The 18,684-nt window shown below is 43.6% G+C and overlaps 1 protein-coding gene across 3 annotated transcripts in view; it reads left to right on the top strand.

Annotated features, from left to right (window-relative positions):
- The window catches only part of SHB (SH2 domain containing adaptor protein B), a 68,285-nt gene that overhangs the window by 41,985 nt on the left and 7,616 nt on the right, over positions 1-18,684 (top strand). Inside the window, exons 4-7 of one of the 3 annotated variants that reach the window (XM_062631737.1) lie at positions 3,334-3,505; positions 6,652-6,771; positions 7,496-7,527; positions 8,379-8,572. In XM_062631737.1, coding sequence (XP_062487721.1) covers positions 3,334-3,505; positions 6,652-6,771; positions 7,496-7,527; positions 8,379-8,491 — 437 coding nt within the window. In that variant the 3' untranslated portion in view covers positions 8,492-8,572. Of the gene's footprint in view, positions 1-3,333; positions 3,506-6,651; positions 6,772-7,495; positions 7,528-8,378; positions 8,573-18,684 lie in introns of those variants that run through there. The other 2 variants (XM_062631738.1, XM_062631736.1) reach the window with 2 other exon arrangements.

Genomic DNA, 18,684 nt, shown 5'->3' on the forward strand with positions numbered 1-18,684 from the left:
TATGTCCCACAGAATTGCATCTGTGTTTAGTCTCATTTGTCTTTCTAGCTGACACTTGTTGCCACTCTATTACCTTCTTACAGCTCCTTGAGATTTCTCCCACCTTCAGACACCTACTCCCTATCACCCAAGACCCTTTTGTGTTAGCTGTGTGTGCATTTCTGCCCACAGAGAAGAAGGATGTTGTGCTTCCTTATTCATACCCATTCTTCTAGACCTTCGGGCTAGGCCAGATGACATGGGAATGTCTGGGCTACCGTGACTACAGATTACAGTTGAAGAACTGCAAAGAGACTGAACAGTTAGTTCTTGCTGACTGTGTCAGCTGAAATGTTTCCAGTTATTTTTTGCCAATCTGTCCAGTGTTTGCTTGGCTGGAGGCGTGTTCAGCCATTCTCGTGTGTGTTCTTGGACAATTTGGGGTTAAAGCTACTTGAGAACAAAGAATATTTTGTTTGAAGATGAGAGGGTAAGCAAAGCCTTTGGACTGAATAAAAAAAAAAAGACCATAGAGGGCAGCGTGTCTTCTCTGTGGCTCCTGAGCACTGTGGCTGGCATCATGCTGACATTGTGGAGCAAGCTATGTACAGCCTTCCCCAGGGACTTCTGCTGTTAACTATAGTGCTGAAGATTTCTGTGTAGCAAAGCTGGAGTGCAGCATTTTGACTGTCTGAAGCTTGAATTCTTTAACAAACAAATTTGGTTTTATTTCCTTGGAGGCTGTACAGCTGAAGCTGAAATGTGGTTTTGCTGGCTTTTATGAGAATTGGGCAGGTCTTGTTAGACCTCTTGCTGAGCCAGGCAAACTAGTTTGCCTAGAAGAGCTGAAGCTGGCAAAGTAACATGAATGAAGTAGTTTTGTGGTACATCAGTCTGCCTGGGAAGGGAAAGCCCAGTTCAGGAATGTCAGGTTGATGCTGGTTCCCAAATGAGCCAATGAGGCCTTTCCAGGTTGTCATATGGGACAGCAAACCTTTGGGTAAAGCAAATGCATGTAAAATCTGTAAATCCTGTCTTGGGTATTGCTTTACAAAATAAGTGAGCCTCTGTTACAAAGAGGGCCATGTGGTAGTAGTTTTCAGTGCTGATCATGAGCTCCTTGACAATTGCTGTTGTACAGAAAGCCTAGGACCTGGGCACTTGAAGCAGAGAATTTCTGGCATGAGTCCATCAACAGAGGAGCATGGCACCAGCTACATGGTGGGGGAAGAGAGGCCATGTGAACTGTGAAAAAGCGTCAGGTATGCACTCAGTTCTATAACTGCAATGGCTATATAAACAGGAGTACTACAGCAGTGAAAAAATTTATATTTTCCGCTGCATGTAGCCAAGCTTCTGAACCTTCACTGTATATACTGTAGCTTTGGATAAAAGGGGACTATACTCAGCCCTGGTAACAGCATTGCCTGGGTTGGTGCCTGACTGGGTATCACACTTGTCAGTTTAATCTGCCTGAATATCCCTTTCAGACTCCTTCTTCCTGCCAATTTAATTCTTTCTCACCCCTCCTCACCCCCCCCACCCCCCCAAAAAGAAATACATGAATGGGCAAGAGATTCAGAATTATGCCTGAGCTATTCAGTCAGAGAAAACATTCAAAAGCATCTGAAATTTAACTTTGTGCTATTTTTGGAGAACAGATCCTACTTCTAACCATCACGTTGTAAAGGTATTGCTGTTTATAAAGCTGAGCTTCATGTTTATCCTATGAACTGAATTTTTTGGTGTGAAAGATGTTGGTTGGTCAGAAGCTGACATTAAGTTCACCAGTTTTCACAGAGTTCACAAACTATATCCAGGTGGTTTTCTTACAGTTGAAATGATAGTGCTGTTCATACATGTCATTGGCAATTACACACATGCAATATTTCTCCTTGTTATACTGATCAGCTTTCATTACCCAGGTAATGAGATTAAATCTGAGTTACCATTTTAAGAAATAACAAGTATATTTCTGCCATGCATACTTTAGAATATGATGAAATACATTCACCAATTTTTGCAATAATGTGTGCCTACTTTCTATGAATAGAAAATTTGGAAGTGTCCTAAGCCCCATAAGGAAGGCATCCAGCATACCTCTATTTTGTATGCATTATGTTTCTGAACATTACAGCTATCTTCCTGTGGTATAATGTCACCTTAAAACAATAAGTACTACAGCCACATGCCTAAGTGGCTGTGTAAATGCATGAGATCTACAACATGCTCTTGTCCTTGTACCATTTTCTCTGATCTTGAAGCTCACAGGTCTTGAAACTCATAGGGGAGCTGATTGCACTGTGTGTGTTTGTACACATTTTGTTGATTGCCTCCTGATTCATCTGCAGCTTAGAGCGTTTGTTTTTGATGAAGCAGCAAACCATAGAAGGCAGTGAAAATAAGGAAGATGGTGTAGGTAGCTCCTTTCACATTTCTGTCAATATTCTGTGTTTAATTTTTTGAAATTAAATAGATACGTAGAATCTGTAAGTGTAGTAAGTGTAGAATGAGGATGCTCACATAGAATCACAGAATGATTTGGGTTGGAAAGTATCTTATGATCGCCCAGTTTGCGGGCAGGGACACCTTCCTCTAGATCAGGTTGCTCCAAGACCCATCGAACCTGGCCTTGGCACTGCCAGGGATGGAGCAGCCAGGGCTTTTTTTGGCAACCTGTGCCAGTGCTTCATCATTAGTCTGTGCTTTGCTATAGATGTTGCAGTGCTCTAAAAATTACATATTTGGAAAATAGGTTATTTTGTTTTTTCTTGGAATAATATAGCTTGTGAAAGAGACTAATAAATGCTATTTTCCTTTTTTGTCACTTTGTACCCTAATGTTTCAAAACAAAAATTTTGTGCCCATTTTGTATAAGCGAATACACTTTTACTTCATTGCTGCTTGCCAGTACTTCTGATGTGGATGTCAGATGAGTTAGGATGATTAGGATGATTCTACTGAGGCAAGCTGCTTTCCGGATGTTCTCACTTGTTTGTTACTGTAGTTAGGGCAGGAGCCTATCTTTGTTTCTATTACTTGCTTACCAGTATGGTCTCTTGGAGAGGAAAGTATCAAATGCTAAGATAAGCCCTAGTTATTGTAATAAGGTTTGGAAGAGTGTGGATTTTTCTGTTGGAAAATGTGGATTTTGCTGTTGGAAAGGAAGAAGAGTTTTAGGACTGAATTTTGCATAGTTAGAAACACCTTTACATAATTTTGTGGATAAACCACTACATCCTGATGGTTGTGGGTGAACATTTATTCTCACTGGGGAGTGTGAAACCTAAGTGCTACAACTATTCTGGTCCTTGTTAACCATGCTTGGAGAGGTAATTATTGTGTATCTTGCAGCCCAATTTAATGGAAGTGAGAAACGACAAACATCTCCTTCTCCCTCAAATGACCAGCACAGGCAGTTAAGAGCACCTGGAGGAGGCTTTAAACCTATCAAACATGGCAGTCCAGAGTTTTGTGAGATCCTGGGAGAGAGAATAGATCCAAGTATTCAACTGGAAAAGCAGATGTAAGTAATTGCTCTCTAGCTCTTTGCCTCCCCAATTACAGAAGCAGAAAGTGTCCCAGATCTTCCTGTTTAGTTCCCCCTCCTCAGTTTCCCATGTTAGTGCAAAAAACTATTCCTGTTAATCATGTGATTAACTTCTGTGGGAGACAAAATACTTTTAAGCAGGAAATTCATCTCAGGGACAGTGAAATTTGTCTGCCAAGAATGTGTGATTATTCCACTTTCAACTGTGTCGATTAGGGAAAACAGATGCGTATCACCTATATACAAATTGTGCTTTAAAGCTGCACAGATTCCATATCTTTATGGCTGCATAGCATGTTTCTGGTGCCTCAGATGTACCTTGCTTCTGTTTGTAATACTGCTCCACAGAGAGACTGATGAGACCACTTACAAAGTCTTCAGAAAAGAGGCATTTCAGCTCTGGTGGTGTCAAGCTTGAGGGTGGTATTTAGAGGCAGTTCTGTCAGCTCCAGACTCATGTTCTGGGGGAATTCAATCCCTGTGAATGTCTGATATCCACAAAGGTGTCCTCTGTCCTGCCATATGATTACCCTTCCTTGAACCACTTGTACAGATTGGCTTGTGTGATGGAATGACCCGCTGTACCGTGTTATACCAAAGGGGCCAGAAGGGGCCAGAATCCTCTGCTACACAAATAAAATAAAAAAAATCTTTTTGTGGACCAGTTTGCACAGGTTACACTGATATTTCTGAGCACTGTGAAGCCAATGGATTCACACAGAAAGGCAAAGAAGTCATGTGTTGATGGGGGTGTGCTTTTTGTGAGAATACTTTGTTCCTGAGCATGCAAGTAGGCAAGTAGATTAGTAAGTTTCCCAAACAGGGAAAAATACCAAGGTGTAATAATATACCAAGAAAACACTTTTAGTTGTTTACTGGTGATTAAGAAAAATGTAACTATGAACTTAGTAACTCTTGGATCTAGGAGAGTTGAATGAATTTGTTCCACCTCCTCAGTAACACTGGAAAGAAGAAAGTATATTCTGCTGTTTCTGTTGTGTTCTTGAAAGTGAATCCCTCCCAGCGTTATGTACAAGACCTGATGACTTCCTGTTTTGCTCTGACCAATTCAAAAACAGAGTAATGTTGTGCATTATATGAGCTGTAATAATTTATTATACTTACTGTATAATTGGTGCAGCTGTCCTGTTTTCAGTGGAGCTGCAGCCACTTCAGCTGCAGCTGAAACCTGGCTATTGAGAAAGAAAGGGACATCAGGAAGAATGTTCTATAAGCCACAGTCAGGACGCTTTCAGTTTTGGTATCAGGTTAGCACTGTGTGCCTGTTTTCCAGGATATATTAGAAGGCGTGTATGTCTTCAGGTTTTTATGCCTCATGCTTTTTCATTGGTATCTTTCAGAAGCTGTCATTTCACTGTTTTGTCTTTGACCATCTGTACAAACACCTGTATGTTAACATTTAAAAAATAAGCGCACCCAGGGCAAACTAACCCACTACAGTTGAAACAGCAGATTTGTCAGGAACTTTATCGCACCATGCTTATCTTGATACCTAGCTGGAGCAATCCCAGTGTTCCATTTACATGGGCATATGATTCACAAGCAATTACGCTTGTGGCTACTGCTCTTTACTCTTGGCTGTAGCCAAAACAACTTCCATGGGTCACTTGTGAATCAAATATTCTCCATCAGCAGTTGTCTTCATATTTCACTGCTTTTCTTCCAACTTGTTTTAAAACCAGATTTTGCTTACTGAAACCAGTCCTGCATTCTTTTTCTGTGAATCTCTCTGACAACTAAGAAGCACCAGATCTGAACAATAGATGAAATAATTCCTTCTAAATGTCAGAGTCCAGGGTATCTCCCTGGTTTTGGCTGGGTCAGAAAAAATATAGAAATAGGAAATAAAGAGAATAATTTTTAGACTGTCCTAAAACCATTTTCTGATTCACATTTAGAGTTAATATTCTTCCCTTACACTCAGAAGATAGCATAGTATTTAAATTACTCATTCAGAAATATCCTTCAACAGTAAATATCCCATGGGAGATAGGAAGAACAGCCCCTGAAAACATTTGCATATGTGTCTCAATTTTATTTGTGAAGTGATGGAACTGTCAGGCACTCCCTTTCTAGTCTGCCATGAATATACAAATTTATAAACCTCTTTTTTAGCTTTCTCCAATGAAAACTGTGGTTGTAGCCAGGCACACAATGAATTTTTAGTTTGAGCACCAACTTTTGTGTAGCACATTCATCAGATTTGGCATGGAGCTGGCATCAGCACAAGGTAGTTAGGAGCAAGACTTCTGTCAAAGGGATCTGTCTGGTCTTTATTCACCTTTTAGTTGGAATATCTCCCTTAGAGTAAGTTTAGCAGATAAATAAAATTACAATAAATGGAAAAAATCTTTTTGCCCAAGGCCAGTGACAGTTCCTGGTAATAACACGTAGCAACCATTCCTCATGTAAGCATTATCCTGCTTAGGCAAGCATGATAGTGTCGCACTGTGCTTCAAAGTGCATCTGGCAACTGCAGGAAGGGAGAGATCTTCCTCAGAGATGTGACTGACCCAGTGCAGGACCAGGCGCATTACACTGCTCTGGAAACTTGAGAGAAGGGTCAGTGTTCACTACTGTGACTGTGAGATTTTTATTGCTGATGCAGAGCAGCATGTGCTGAGGAGGTTCTTTGTTTGCAGTGGTCAGTTTAGTGAAGGACCTACCTCTTCTCTCCCCAGTTCCTTTCTTCCCTGAATTGATCACACCCACTCCACAGATCCATCCCAGAGTTTTACTTAAAGTGCTCTGATTTGTCACAGCTATGTTTAGAATAAGTGTCTTCATTATAGATCTTCACACTTTATCATTTTTTTTCTTTCTCAAAGATTTATTTTCACAAATGTTTTCCACTGTTAACTTTCGTATTCTTCAGATGCAATTTTCTTTTTGTTTGCCTTTGTTTCATTTCTGTTTGTTATTTTGTATATTATTTGAAATATTGATATATCACAAATAATGCAACCAATGTGCTTTTTATTCATAATATGGATTTAGAAGATATCCATGCGATAATAACCATTATTCATACCTTAAAGAAAAGAAGTAGTGAAAGGAGTAGGAGTTGGAATGTGTGTATTAATCTGTCTGCTTTTTCCTAGATGGTATCATGGAGCAATCAGTCGGACGGATGCAGAAAACCTCTTACGTTTATGTAAAGAGTGTAGCTACCTTGTAAGAAATAGTCAAACAAGCAAGCATGACTATTCTCTTTCACTGAAGTAAGTACTTATAAGTAAAAAAATAAATGTAATAAATAATAAATGTAATTTATAAGCTATAACTTTTCTGGTACAAGAATAACAAATGATCCAGTCTTTTGCTGCAGTGGTTCAGCTGAGAAGGGCACCCAGTGAGTTTGAGACTGTCAGTGTGCATGGTATATAGTGACAATCACTGAATTTAGGACCTTGTAATTTGGGGTTGTTAAGAGATTTTTAGTTTTCATTTGATGCCTATCTAACAAAATGAACTTGCTGTTTCTGCTTCAGGGTGAATAAGCAACTGTATTGTTTGGGGATTTTATTTCTTTTGCTTCATACATGGAAGGAAAGCTTTGTATGGTTTACTGTGTTACAGCTGTACAGTATTGTTACAGTTCTTGAAAATAAAAAGCCCAGGATCAATAATGAAAGATATACAGAATTAGGAAATGAGGATTGTTGTAGTCTCAGTGCTGCTTTGAACTTGCTACACCTAACTTAGGCTGATTAGGATACATTACAGATGTTGGCTTCAACATGTCATAGAATGGTTTGGGTTGGAAGGAGCCTTCAAAGATCATCTAGTCCAACCCTTCTGCTAAGGGCAGGGACATAAGTTCACTTGCATTTCCAGCAGAGGAAGTTTCCAGGCACTCTGTGCAGGAGAGCAAAAAGCCCCTTGACCTTCATATAGGCTGTACATCTGCAAAGAGAATTGTTTCCTTTTCTTTCCTTGTTACAGGATAGGGTCTGATGTGGAACCTACCCTTCCAGGTAGGTCTGGGACACAAGCCTGTTTGATTTTTTTGCTAGCATTACTCCTGCCAGCTGGGCTTTTACATGGTTTCATAATAGGTCTGTTCTGGAGACACGTTTTACTTCCTGGGGATGATGGTGAAAGGTACACCTCCATAGACAGCAGCAAACCTAATCCTTTTTACATTCATAAGCTCCTTAGAAATAAGGGGCCACATCTACTCTACCTTGGTTTGGTCTGCCAGTCTAAACAAGTGAATTCCAGATTGGGTTTGTATCTCCACTTTGGATTGAGTAGAAGTGCATGTGCTGTGACGGTCAAAGAGATTTCAAGCCTCTGTGTTCTTTCAGTTTTGTTGACTCCACTGCATTGTCTAAGCCAGCGTTCAGTTGGCTTCTTAGTCTTTCCCGTGCTTCATTTTTGAGTGACATATATAAGACCCATTTCACCAGCACAGATATATGGGTTGTATTGAAGTGCTTAAACAAGGTGTGCATGGGGTAGTTGGCAGACTTAACTGTAACAATCATCCATCCCCTCTTCAGATTGTACTGAGGATGTGTATAGCCCACTTCATAGTGGTGGCTCCACTGCTGGAAGTAAAATTATTTCTGTTTACAGAAAAATGCTACTGAAACATTCAGTTGTAGACTTTAGTTGCTGCCTGATGTCACTGGCAGGTAGTTAATTTCCATGATGATCATGAGGATATGAGTAGGATATGCAACTGGACTTCTCTTTTAAAAAAATCATAAAGGAGCTGCAGGCATTGGGTTGCTGGCATGAGCACTGTTGGAGTTGTGTGCAGGTGCCTCATCGCAGTGTTTTTGATAATGCCAACTGAATATAAGACTCTTTTTAATCATAGAATCAATCAGGTTAGAAAAGACCTTCAAGATCATCAAGTCCAGCTGTTGCCCCAGCACTGCCAAGGCCACCACTAAACCAAGTCACTCAGGGTCTTGTCTACATGGTTTGTGAATAATTCCAGAAACAGTGATTCCACCACTGCCCTGGGCAGCCTGTTCCAATGGCTGACCACCATTAGGGGAAGAAATTGTCCTTAATATCCAGTATAAACCTCCCCTGGCGCAGCTTGAGGCTGTTTCCTCTTGTCCTATTGCTTGTTCTTTGGGAGCAGAGACCAGCCACCTCCTGGCTCCACCCTCCTTTCAGGCAGTTGTAGAGAGCAGTAAGGTCCCCCTGAGCCTTCTCTTCTGCAGACTAAACACCCCCAGTTCCCTCAGCCGTTCCTCATCAGACTTGTACTCCAGGCCCTTCACCAGCTTCGTTGCCCTTCTCTGGAGCTGCTCCAGCACCTCAATGTCTCTCTGGTAGTGAGGGGCCCAGAACTGAACACAGGATTCGAATTGCGGCCTCACCAGTGCCCAGTACAGGGGATGATCACTGTCCTGGCCCTTCTGGCCACACTATTGCTGATAGAGCCCAGGATGCCGTTGGCTGTCTTGGCTGCCTGGGCACAAGCTGGCTCATGTTCAGCTCCGTCAGTCAGCACCCTGTCTATATGCACATGTAAACACACAGAGATATCATTCCCATAGTCCCTGGACTGCCCTTATAAAGGTTTGTTGAGTTCATTGAGTCCATGATGTTGGGCTATAACAACATGATTGGGTTATAACAGTCTTTTTGGGGCAGGAAACATGGTTTGTGGTGCTGGATTGCTGAATACTGAAGCCAGTTCTGATTCCATCACCTCTGCACTTTTCTGGTTAATTCTTCATTAATCAAAGGGACATGGGTTCCAGTTCTCAGATCTGGAGACAGATGCCATGAGATGCCCAGTGTCCAGTGATGGACATAGAGCCACCATAGGCATACAACCAAAGTGACAATGTATACAGTGTTATGTAGCAGTTGATACCATATAGTTTAATTTATTGGCTATTCTCACCCAAAATCAAATCCCCATAAGGCACAAATTAACTGCATTACCTACCAAGTGAATCCAGGTTCTATTGCAAAACCCCCTTAATCCTACCTCTTTAATGTTTTGATTCAAAAATCATATGCCATGACTTAATATATTGGACTGTGACTGAATTGTGACTTTGTGAGCTGAAATGCCAGAACTATATCAGCAATGCCTCAAGGCTGCCTATGGGACCCTAAAGGTCTCTAGATCAAGTGCTGTCCAGACTGATCCACTCCAAATGGTAGCAGACCCAAGTGTGCCTGTCTTCAGGCTCTCCCTGTCAGAGACCACTGTGTGCTACACAGCAGGTCTTAAGTAGTCTGCAGAGGCATAAGAGCAGCAATGGCTTTTATTCTCTGACAGAACTGGAGGACTGCTATCCTTAGTTATTTGCAGTACCCCTTGTACTTGAAGTCTGTCTGTCCCTAGCGCCTGCGTGCTTGGTGGTTTTTGTCAGTGCTAGGAGATGTGCAAGTGCAATGGAAACTAGGCATGATGTATTCACCATGGGCTATTGCACAGTGCTTTGAAAGCCTTACTGAACAAGATTGTCCCGCGATCCTTTGCTTGGGAGAAACGTGTTCATGTTGTTTGATTCCCATTAAAGCACATAGCACCTTCTCTTGGCTTCTTGTAACCAAAGGGAGGGGGTTGGGTTTTGAGGCCACTGCTACTGTTGTGTGTCCTTGAGCTGATGTGTCTGTTCAAATAGTAGATTACTTGTGATTCACAAAAGCACATCCTTGGTTACATTTCTTGCCAGAAGCAAAAGAGAGGAAGAGAACAAAGGCCTCCTAGAAATATCTGAAATCGAAAGGTTTACTAGATCTTAAGTATAATATCTCTCAGCTTCTCCACCTCTGTCAAGTCTCGTGACTTTCTGCTTTCTTTTCTGTGTTGTTTCTAAGAACATACCCCCTTCTCACAAGGTAGGAGAATTGCCAGGGTAGAGCACCAAGTCCTCTATCAGCTGTGTGGTCTCAAAGAAGACTGAATGAGACCTCAAGGCCTCAGTGTCTGTTGGTTGTGTGAAAACCAGCTCCCAAAAAAGAATGTTGTCAGACTTGAAGAAGCAGGTGGAGTTGTCTTGAGCTTGGACCCTCCACATGAGACTGGAAGGCTCTCTGATTTATAGGAGGGAAGGGAGTACTACCCCACAGCTGGGCACAGTAAACCAAGTAAAACCTGTTGGTGTAAGGTTCAACAGCCAAACTGAAGGGTTTCACAAGAGGAGTACTAGAATGTATACTAGATTTGCCTCTCCTAGAGTCCAGCTTTAATGAATGTTTTCTACAATAGAACACTAGAGCTGCATCTGGGTGCTCCTTAAGGCCTGTTTCCCAGTTCAGCTCTGTTGAAATGGAAATTCAGGCCACAGGAGCCCTGAAGCAATGGATATGGTCTCTGCTATGACTCTGCCTTGAACATGGGAAAGCACTGCTGAAGATTAAGCTATCCGGGCTTGCTCTGGCAGTGTATTGGACTAGAGTCCTAAAGTGATTATCAGATTTGTCCTTGGTTACCTAATTGAGTTTGACATCTTGCTGTTACTTTCTTTGTGTAGTAAGTTTGAGGAGAAATTGCTTTACTCTTTAAACATGTTGATTAAAAATTATGACTGGCTGCAGAAGCCTTAATGAAATACTTTCAAATAACCACAGTCACTTTTCAATTGCTAATTAATGTGCTCTGAAAAGCACTTAGCCATCTGTAGCCTGCATCCTCCCATTAGGCTGTGGGATAGGGATATATCAGCCTGTGATAGAGATAGTAAGGGATAGGCAGAATATCTGTATACTCACATGAGTGACTACGTGAAATAAAGGATTACACATATTGAAGTATCTGTGAACGAGAGATAACGTGGAAAAGTTGGATTTACACAGAGGCACACACGTACACAGGAATGAACTCATAGTTCCCCCTTGTGCTGTGAGGAGCATTTGACTGTTGTCATCTTGTGGCAAATCCTTTAATCTGTGTTGAGAGCAGACTCTGCTGTGAATATGACTGATATCTATGCTTATGAGGGTTGACTAGAAAAAGGCAGTGAATTACAGTATGACGTTTATGGGACTGTACTACTAGAACTGTCACTGCAAAATGTGCAGAAATTGTTGTCACAGAACATTGTTCTGGGACAAATAATAAAATGGTCTTTGTTGTGTAACTGCATAAATGAATGACATTAAAGAATAAAAAGATAGGGATTTAATTTAGTTGGGTTTTGGTTGTTTGGGTTGGGTTTTTTTTTGGTTTTGTTTTTTGTTTTTTTATTTTAATCATGCTGGAAATATATTGTCAGGAGACTGACAGAATTCTGGCTACAATGGGAAAAAAAAGACAGGTGGAACTGGCTCTTTTAAAATGCAGTTCCAGGTCTACCTGAATGATACAGGAGCCAAAGGCACTTCTGTTTGAACAGGTAGGAGCACAACCTTTTTTCATTCTAGTTTACTAAAGCAAGGGTTCCAATATCTGATTGGTTGACACTGAAATCTAATGAGTTACTTCCGTCATCTGTGGTTGCATTGCTCTATCTGTGTGTCCTGGATTTAGCAGTAGCAGTCAGTTTTTCTCTTTCTTGGTAGCTGGTGCAGCATTGTGTTTTGACTTTCAGCCTGGGAACAGTGCTGGTAACACCGATGTTTTCCGTTGTTGTTAAGTAATGATTACCCTGACCAAGGACTTTGTGAGGCTCATGCTCTGCCAGGGAGGAGGGGAAGCCAGGAGGAAGCAGAGACAGGTCACCTGACCCAGGCTAGCCAAAGAGGTATTCCATACCACAGCACGTCATGCCCAGGGTGGGGGGTAACTGGGAGTTACCCGGAAGGACACGGGGTCTTCTGGGTTGACTCGTTTTTCAGCGGGTGGTATTGTATTCTCTTCCCTTGTTATTTTCTCTTATCACTGTTGTCGTTGGTAGTAGTGGTAGTGATTTGTGTTGTACATTGGTTGCTGGACTGTTCTTGTCTCAACCCCTGTGAGTTGCATTCTTTCGATTCTCCTCCCCATCCCTCCAGGAGCGAGTAAGGGGTGGGGGGAAGGAAAGAAAGAGGGAGGAAAAGGTGGGGGGGAGTGAGTGAACGAGCTGTCTAGCTGGGTTTAAACCACGACAGTTCTTTTTGGCGCCCAACATGGGGCATGAAGGGTTGAGATAATGACAGATCTGTCCGGATTAATAGTCACTCGTCACAATGCTGATTTATTTGCTCTCAAAGTTGTTCTTCTTGATCTCACAGTTTCAGTATATCATACCTTACTTCGAGCCGGTATTTGCTGCATTAGAGTGTTTTTCAAGTGTGGGGCTTGGGCTAAGGTTTTTGTCTCATTGTACTTTATGGTAATGACTTGTAATACAATAGAATCATTGATCATGAAACTGATCTGGCTTATGTTCTCAGTGTGGTCACCACCTTTATACTTTGGGAGGTATATAATAGAAGTGCTTAGCAATTACACCTCTTTTTTCTCCTTCTCGGGTGGTCAACCTGTGAAGGAGACATTCTTTTACCCTCCCAGTCCTGCCCCCCCCGACCATTTACATTTGAGAGTTTTGAAGTTTTTGAATGGCCTGTTAATGCTGTTGAGACCTGTTTGCTGATTGTGATGGTGATCACCATGTTGGCACACATACAAGAGTGTATTTTGCCCACGACCATTTCATCTGATTTCAAGAGTTAAGCAGAGTCAGATTTGGGTCTTGTCTGGGGTTAAACGATGATATAGGAGGACCAAGAGATTTTCCCTGAGGCTGGACAGTCGTGAGTGGCAGGGTGTGTGGGGTAGTATGGGCAAGTATCTAGGTCAGTGGGCCCCTCCAGTACTTTGGAATTTCATCACCAAACAACTGCAAAATCCAGAAGAATTAACAAAACACTTAAATGAGGTGTGGTCATTCTGGCCATACCAGAGACAGACAGATCATGGCAACATGCTGGGGCTTGACCTATGCTTACAGGGCCTGGTTCAACACTATCCAGCACCTTCAAAAGGAAAAGAATGTCGGTGGATCTGAGGGCAAAGCAACAGTCAGCGCAGCTACTCCAGCTCCAGGCACAGCAGCCTCACCACCCCCAGGGACAAGTACAGTCGCTACTCAAACTTTGGCTGCAATGAACAGCGCAGCTACCCCAGCGGCAAGTACAGCAGCTGCTCAAACTTCGACTGCAATAGACAGCACGGTTACCCCAGCTCCAAGCATAGCAGCTACACCACCCCCAGCAACAAGTACAGTCGCTACTCAAACCACAGTGGTAATCATTGCAGCCAAACCAGAGGACCAATTCGTACCAATATCGGTTGCCCCTGTACGCAAGAGAAAAAACAAAAAAGAGGCAAGAAGGGTGAAGCAAGATGAAGAACCAATGAATTCACCACCCGGTCCAGAATCTGATCAGGAGTCATCATCACATGACAAAGAAGAAGAGGTAACTTCTCGACCTTGGACCTCAACTGAGCTACGGAATATGCAAAAAGATTTTACCCGTCAACCAGAGGAGCACATCACCACCTGGTTACTCCGATGCTGGGACAATCAGGCCGATGGTCACGAACTAGAAGGTACAGAAGCCAAGCAGCTGGGATCACTTGCTAGAGAAGGGGGAATTGACAAAGCAATTGCAAGAGAGAAAAAGTCCCTCAGTCTTTGGAGGCAGCTCTTGGCAGCTGTGAAAGAAAGGTTTCCATACAAGGACGATGTTATGAGTCATTCGGCCAAGTGGACTACTTTAGACAAAGGCATCCAGTCTCTGAGGGAATCAGCCATCGTAGAGATGGATCTATCACATCAAGCCGAATAACGGGGATATACCCATAGACCCAGATGAAGTCAAATGTACACGACCCATATGGTGAAAACTTACATGGAATGCACCGTCATCATATGCCCATTCATTGGCAACAGTAACCTGGAATGACATAGTACCACTAACAGTGGATGAAATGGTTCATAAACTCCGAGAGTTCGAAGACAATCTCACCCCTTCTATCTCAGCTGTGGAAAAACTGTCCCAGGACCTCAAACAATTGAGGGACAATCTATCTGATTTATCCAGCTCCTCACGTGTACCAACACACATCTCAGCTATTAACAGAAGCCGTCCTATTGTTCAAGAGAGGAGATAGAGGAAGTATACGCCACGGGGTACCCTATGGTTTTACCTGCGGGATCACGGAGAAGACATGACAAAGTGGGATGGAAAACCTACTTCAGCTTTGGAGGAACGGGTGAGTGAATTGAAGAGGGGAGCAAGGGCTCCGCTGGGGAACATAAAGAAGGACTACAGAGCCCTGGGAGAGGTGGTTAGGGGCTCTGGAGCTCAGATAGTTTTTTCGTCAATTCTCCAGGATACAGGGGAGGACCACAAAAAAGCTAGGAGAATTGGCCAGGTTAATAAATGGTTAGAAGGGTAGTGTCATAGTCAGGGGTTTGGGTGTCTTGAACACGGGACCCAAGTTTGTAAGCCAAGTCTAGTGGGGGCTGGTGGAGCTGGTCTGATGATAAAGAAGGGAAAGAGCAGTTTTGGTAGGAGGCTTGCCAGACTGGTCAAGGAGGCTTTAAACTAGATGTGTTGGGGGAGGGGGGCATCGTTCCATCCCAACACACCCAGTCATTTGCCAGCACCTATAATAAATGCTCAGAGCAATGTAGATGTATTCCAGCCACTCCAGCCAATGAGCTAGCTTCAGTTGGAGCTCGGCTCAGATGCCTCTATACAAACGCCTGTAGCATGGGGAACAACCAAGAGGAATTAGAGATGTGTGCACATCTACGGTGGTATGATATCATTGGCATTGCAGAAACGTGGTGGGATGGCTCCTGTGACTGGAGTGTTGGAATGGAAGGTTACAGGCTTTTTAGAAAAGACAGGCCTGGCAGACGAGGAGGGGGAGTTGCCCTTTACGTTAGGGATAGGCTGGAGAGTATGGAACTCTGTCTGGGGACAGGTGAGCAGTCCACAGAAAGTTTGTCGGTCAAGGTTAAAGGGAATATAGCTATGGGAGACGTTACTGTGGGGAACTGTTACAGACCGCCTGATCAAGGAGAACCTGTGGCTGAAGCACTCTACAGACAAATAGGAACAGCCTCACGCTCACAGGCCCTTGTTCTCATGGGTGACTTCAACCACCCTGACATGTGTTGCAGGGGTGGTACAGCCCGGCACAAGCAATCCAGGAGGTTCCTCAATTGTGTGGAAGACAACTTCCTTCTGCAAGTAATAGAGGAGCCGACAAGGAGAGGTGCCATGCTTGACCTCGTGCTCACCAACAGGGAAGGGCTCGTTGGAAATGTGACTCTCCAGGGCAGCCTTGGTTGCAGCAATCACGAGATGGTCGAATTTGAGATCCTCAGGGCAGTGAGAAGAGCGTGCAGCAAGCTCACTGCCCTGGACTTCAAAAGAGCAGACTTCGGCCTCTTCAGGAACCTGCTTAGGAATGTTCCATGGGATATAGCCCTAGAGGGCAGGGGGGCCCAAGACTGTTGGTTGATATTCAAGGATTACCTGCTACAAGGTCAGCAGTGTTGCATCCCAACTAGAAGGAAGTGCAGCAGGAGGGCCAGGAGACCTCCTTGGATGGATAAGGAGCCCCTGACGAAAATTCAAATGAAAAAAGAGGTCTATAAAAAGTGGAAGCAAGGACAGGTGGCCTGGGAAGAGTACAGGGATGTTGTCCGGGAAGCTAGGGACCAGGTTAGGAAAGCTAAGGCCCAGTTAGAATTAAACTTGGCTAGGGATATTAAGGATAACAGGAAGGGATTCTACAGGTACATAGCAAATAAAGACAGACTAGGGAGAACAGGCCCCCTCAGGAAGCTCTCAGGAGAGCTGGCTACACAGGATTTGGAGAAGGCTGCGGTTCTGAATGACTTCTTTGCCTCGGTCTTCACTGGCAAAGGCTCTGACCAAACCACCCAAGTCTTGGAAGGGAGACACAGGGACTGTGAGAATGAAGATCCTGGGCCCACTGTAGGAGAGGATCTGGTTCGAGACCATCTTAAAAACCTGAACGTGCACCAGTCCATGGGTCCTGATGAGATCCATCCGCGGGTCCTGAAGGAGCTGGCAAATGAAGTTGCTAAGCCGCTGCCCATCATATTTGAAAAATCATGGCAGTCAGGTGAAGTTCCCGATGACTGGAAAAAGGGAAATATAACCCCCATTTTTAAGAAGAGGAAAATGGATGACCCGGGGAATTACAGACCAGTCAGTCTCACCTCTGCGCCTGGTAGAATCTTGGAGAAGATTCTCCTGGAAGGCACATGAAAATCAACAAGGTGTGCTTGGTGACAGCCAGCATGGCTTCACTAAGGGGAAGTCCTGCCTGACCAGTGTGGTGGCCTTCTATGATGGGGCTACAGAACTGATGGACAGGGGTAGAGCAGTTGATGTCATCTACCTGGACTTGTGTAAAGCGTTCAACACTTTCCCATATGACATCCTTGTGTCTAAATTGGAGAGACATCAATTTGATGGATGGACCACTCGGTGGATAAAGAACTGGCTAGATGGCCGCAGAGAAAGTTGTGGTCAATGCCTCAATGTTTGGCTGGAGACCAGTAACGATTGGTGTCCCTCAGGGATCGGTGTTGGGACCGGTCTGGTTTAACATCTTCGTTGGTGACATGGACAGTGGGATTGAGTGCGCCCTCAGCAAGTTTGCCAATGACACCAAGCTCTGTGGTTCGGTTGATATGCTGGAGGGAAGGAATGCCATCCAGAGGGACCTCGACATGCTTGTGAGGTGGGCTGATGCCAACCTTATGAAGTTTAACCTTGCAAAGTGCAAGGTCCTACACCTGGGTCTGAGCAATCCCAGGCACAGCTACAGGTTGGGCAAAGAAGAGATTCAGAGCAGCCCTGCGGAGAAGGACTTGGGGGTGCTGGTCAATGAGAAAATGAACATGAGCCAGCAGTGTGCACTTGCAGCCCAGAAAGCCAACCGTATCCTGGCCTGCATCAAAAGGAGCGTGACCAGCAGGTCGAAGGTGATCCTGCCCCTTTATTCTGCTCTCGTGAGACCTCACTTGCAGTACTATGTGCAGTTCTGGTGTCCTCAACATAAAAAGGACATGGAACTGTTGGAACAAGTCCAGAGAAGGGGCACGAGGATGATCAGGGGGCTGGAGCACCTCCCTTATGAAGACAGGCTGAGAAAGTTGGGGCTGTTCAGCCTGGAGAAGAGAAGGCTGCGTGGAGACCTCATAGCAGCCTTCCAGTATCTGAAGGGGGCCTATAGGGATGCTGGGGAGGGACTCTTCATGAGGGACTGTAGTGATAGGACAAGAGGTAACAGGTTAAAACTTAAACAAGGGAAGTTTAGACTGGATGTAAGGAGGAAATTCTTTCCTGTGAGGCTGCTGAGGCACTGGAATGGGTTGCCCAGGGAGGTTGTGAATGGTCCATCCCCTGCAGTGTTCAAGACCAGGTTGGACAAGGCCTTGGGTGATATGATTTAGTGTAAGGTGTCCCTGCCCATGGCAGGCTGGTTGGAACTACATGATCTTAAGGTCCTTTCCAACCCTAAGTATTCTATGATTCTGCAATTTAAAGCATGCAATATATTCTTATAAAGCAGCTGTTGTGATATTGTAAGAAAAAGTTTCTTCCGACAATAGAATTTATGAAGATGTAGTGGGATTTTTGATGGTTCTCTAAATCAGCAATTGAATAAAAGTATTTAAGTGTATTACTAGTCTGGTGTTGGCCTAAACAGTAATGGTTAGAACAGCAAGGATTTTGTCACTTCCACAGAACTTAAAGATGTTTAGCTTCTTGACGAAGTGCATAACAGTGGATGGCAATTGATTATAGAGACTGGGCTCAGTAGAGTGTTCTTCACACGTACTGAATGCTGTTGCAACACTGCAGCCCTTGTTGGTAGGGGAAGAGACATGGTTTGGTGTACCATGGAGACAGTGGCTGTCAGATATAGAATGACAGTGTTGTGTATTCTGTGCTTGGAAAAAAAAAAAAAAAAAAGGAAATGATTTTTCAAAGTAGTCACTTAACCAGGGGGGAGCGGAAGGGGGAATAGTTTTTCAGAGGAAATTTTAATTCATTGCTTTGTTGCCGTAGGTTAGCATAACGCATTATAGGTTTTGCTCAAAGTGACAGCATGTAAATGGAAGGGCATTACAAAATGAAAAAACAGAACAACAAAACATGCTTCCTACATTGGTAGAATCTTATTTTTCTGGTGTTACTGTAAAGTTGTTGCTTTTTTCCTTGTCCAG

This window comes from Pezoporus occidentalis, unplaced genomic scaffold, assembly GCF_034315485.1.
Source record: "Pezoporus occidentalis ecotype Australia unplaced genomic scaffold, CSIRO_AGI_Poc_V1 ctg372, whole genome shotgun sequence".
In the NCBI taxonomy this organism is placed as follows: Eukaryota; Metazoa; Chordata; class Aves; order Psittaciformes; family Psittacidae; genus Pezoporus; species Pezoporus occidentalis.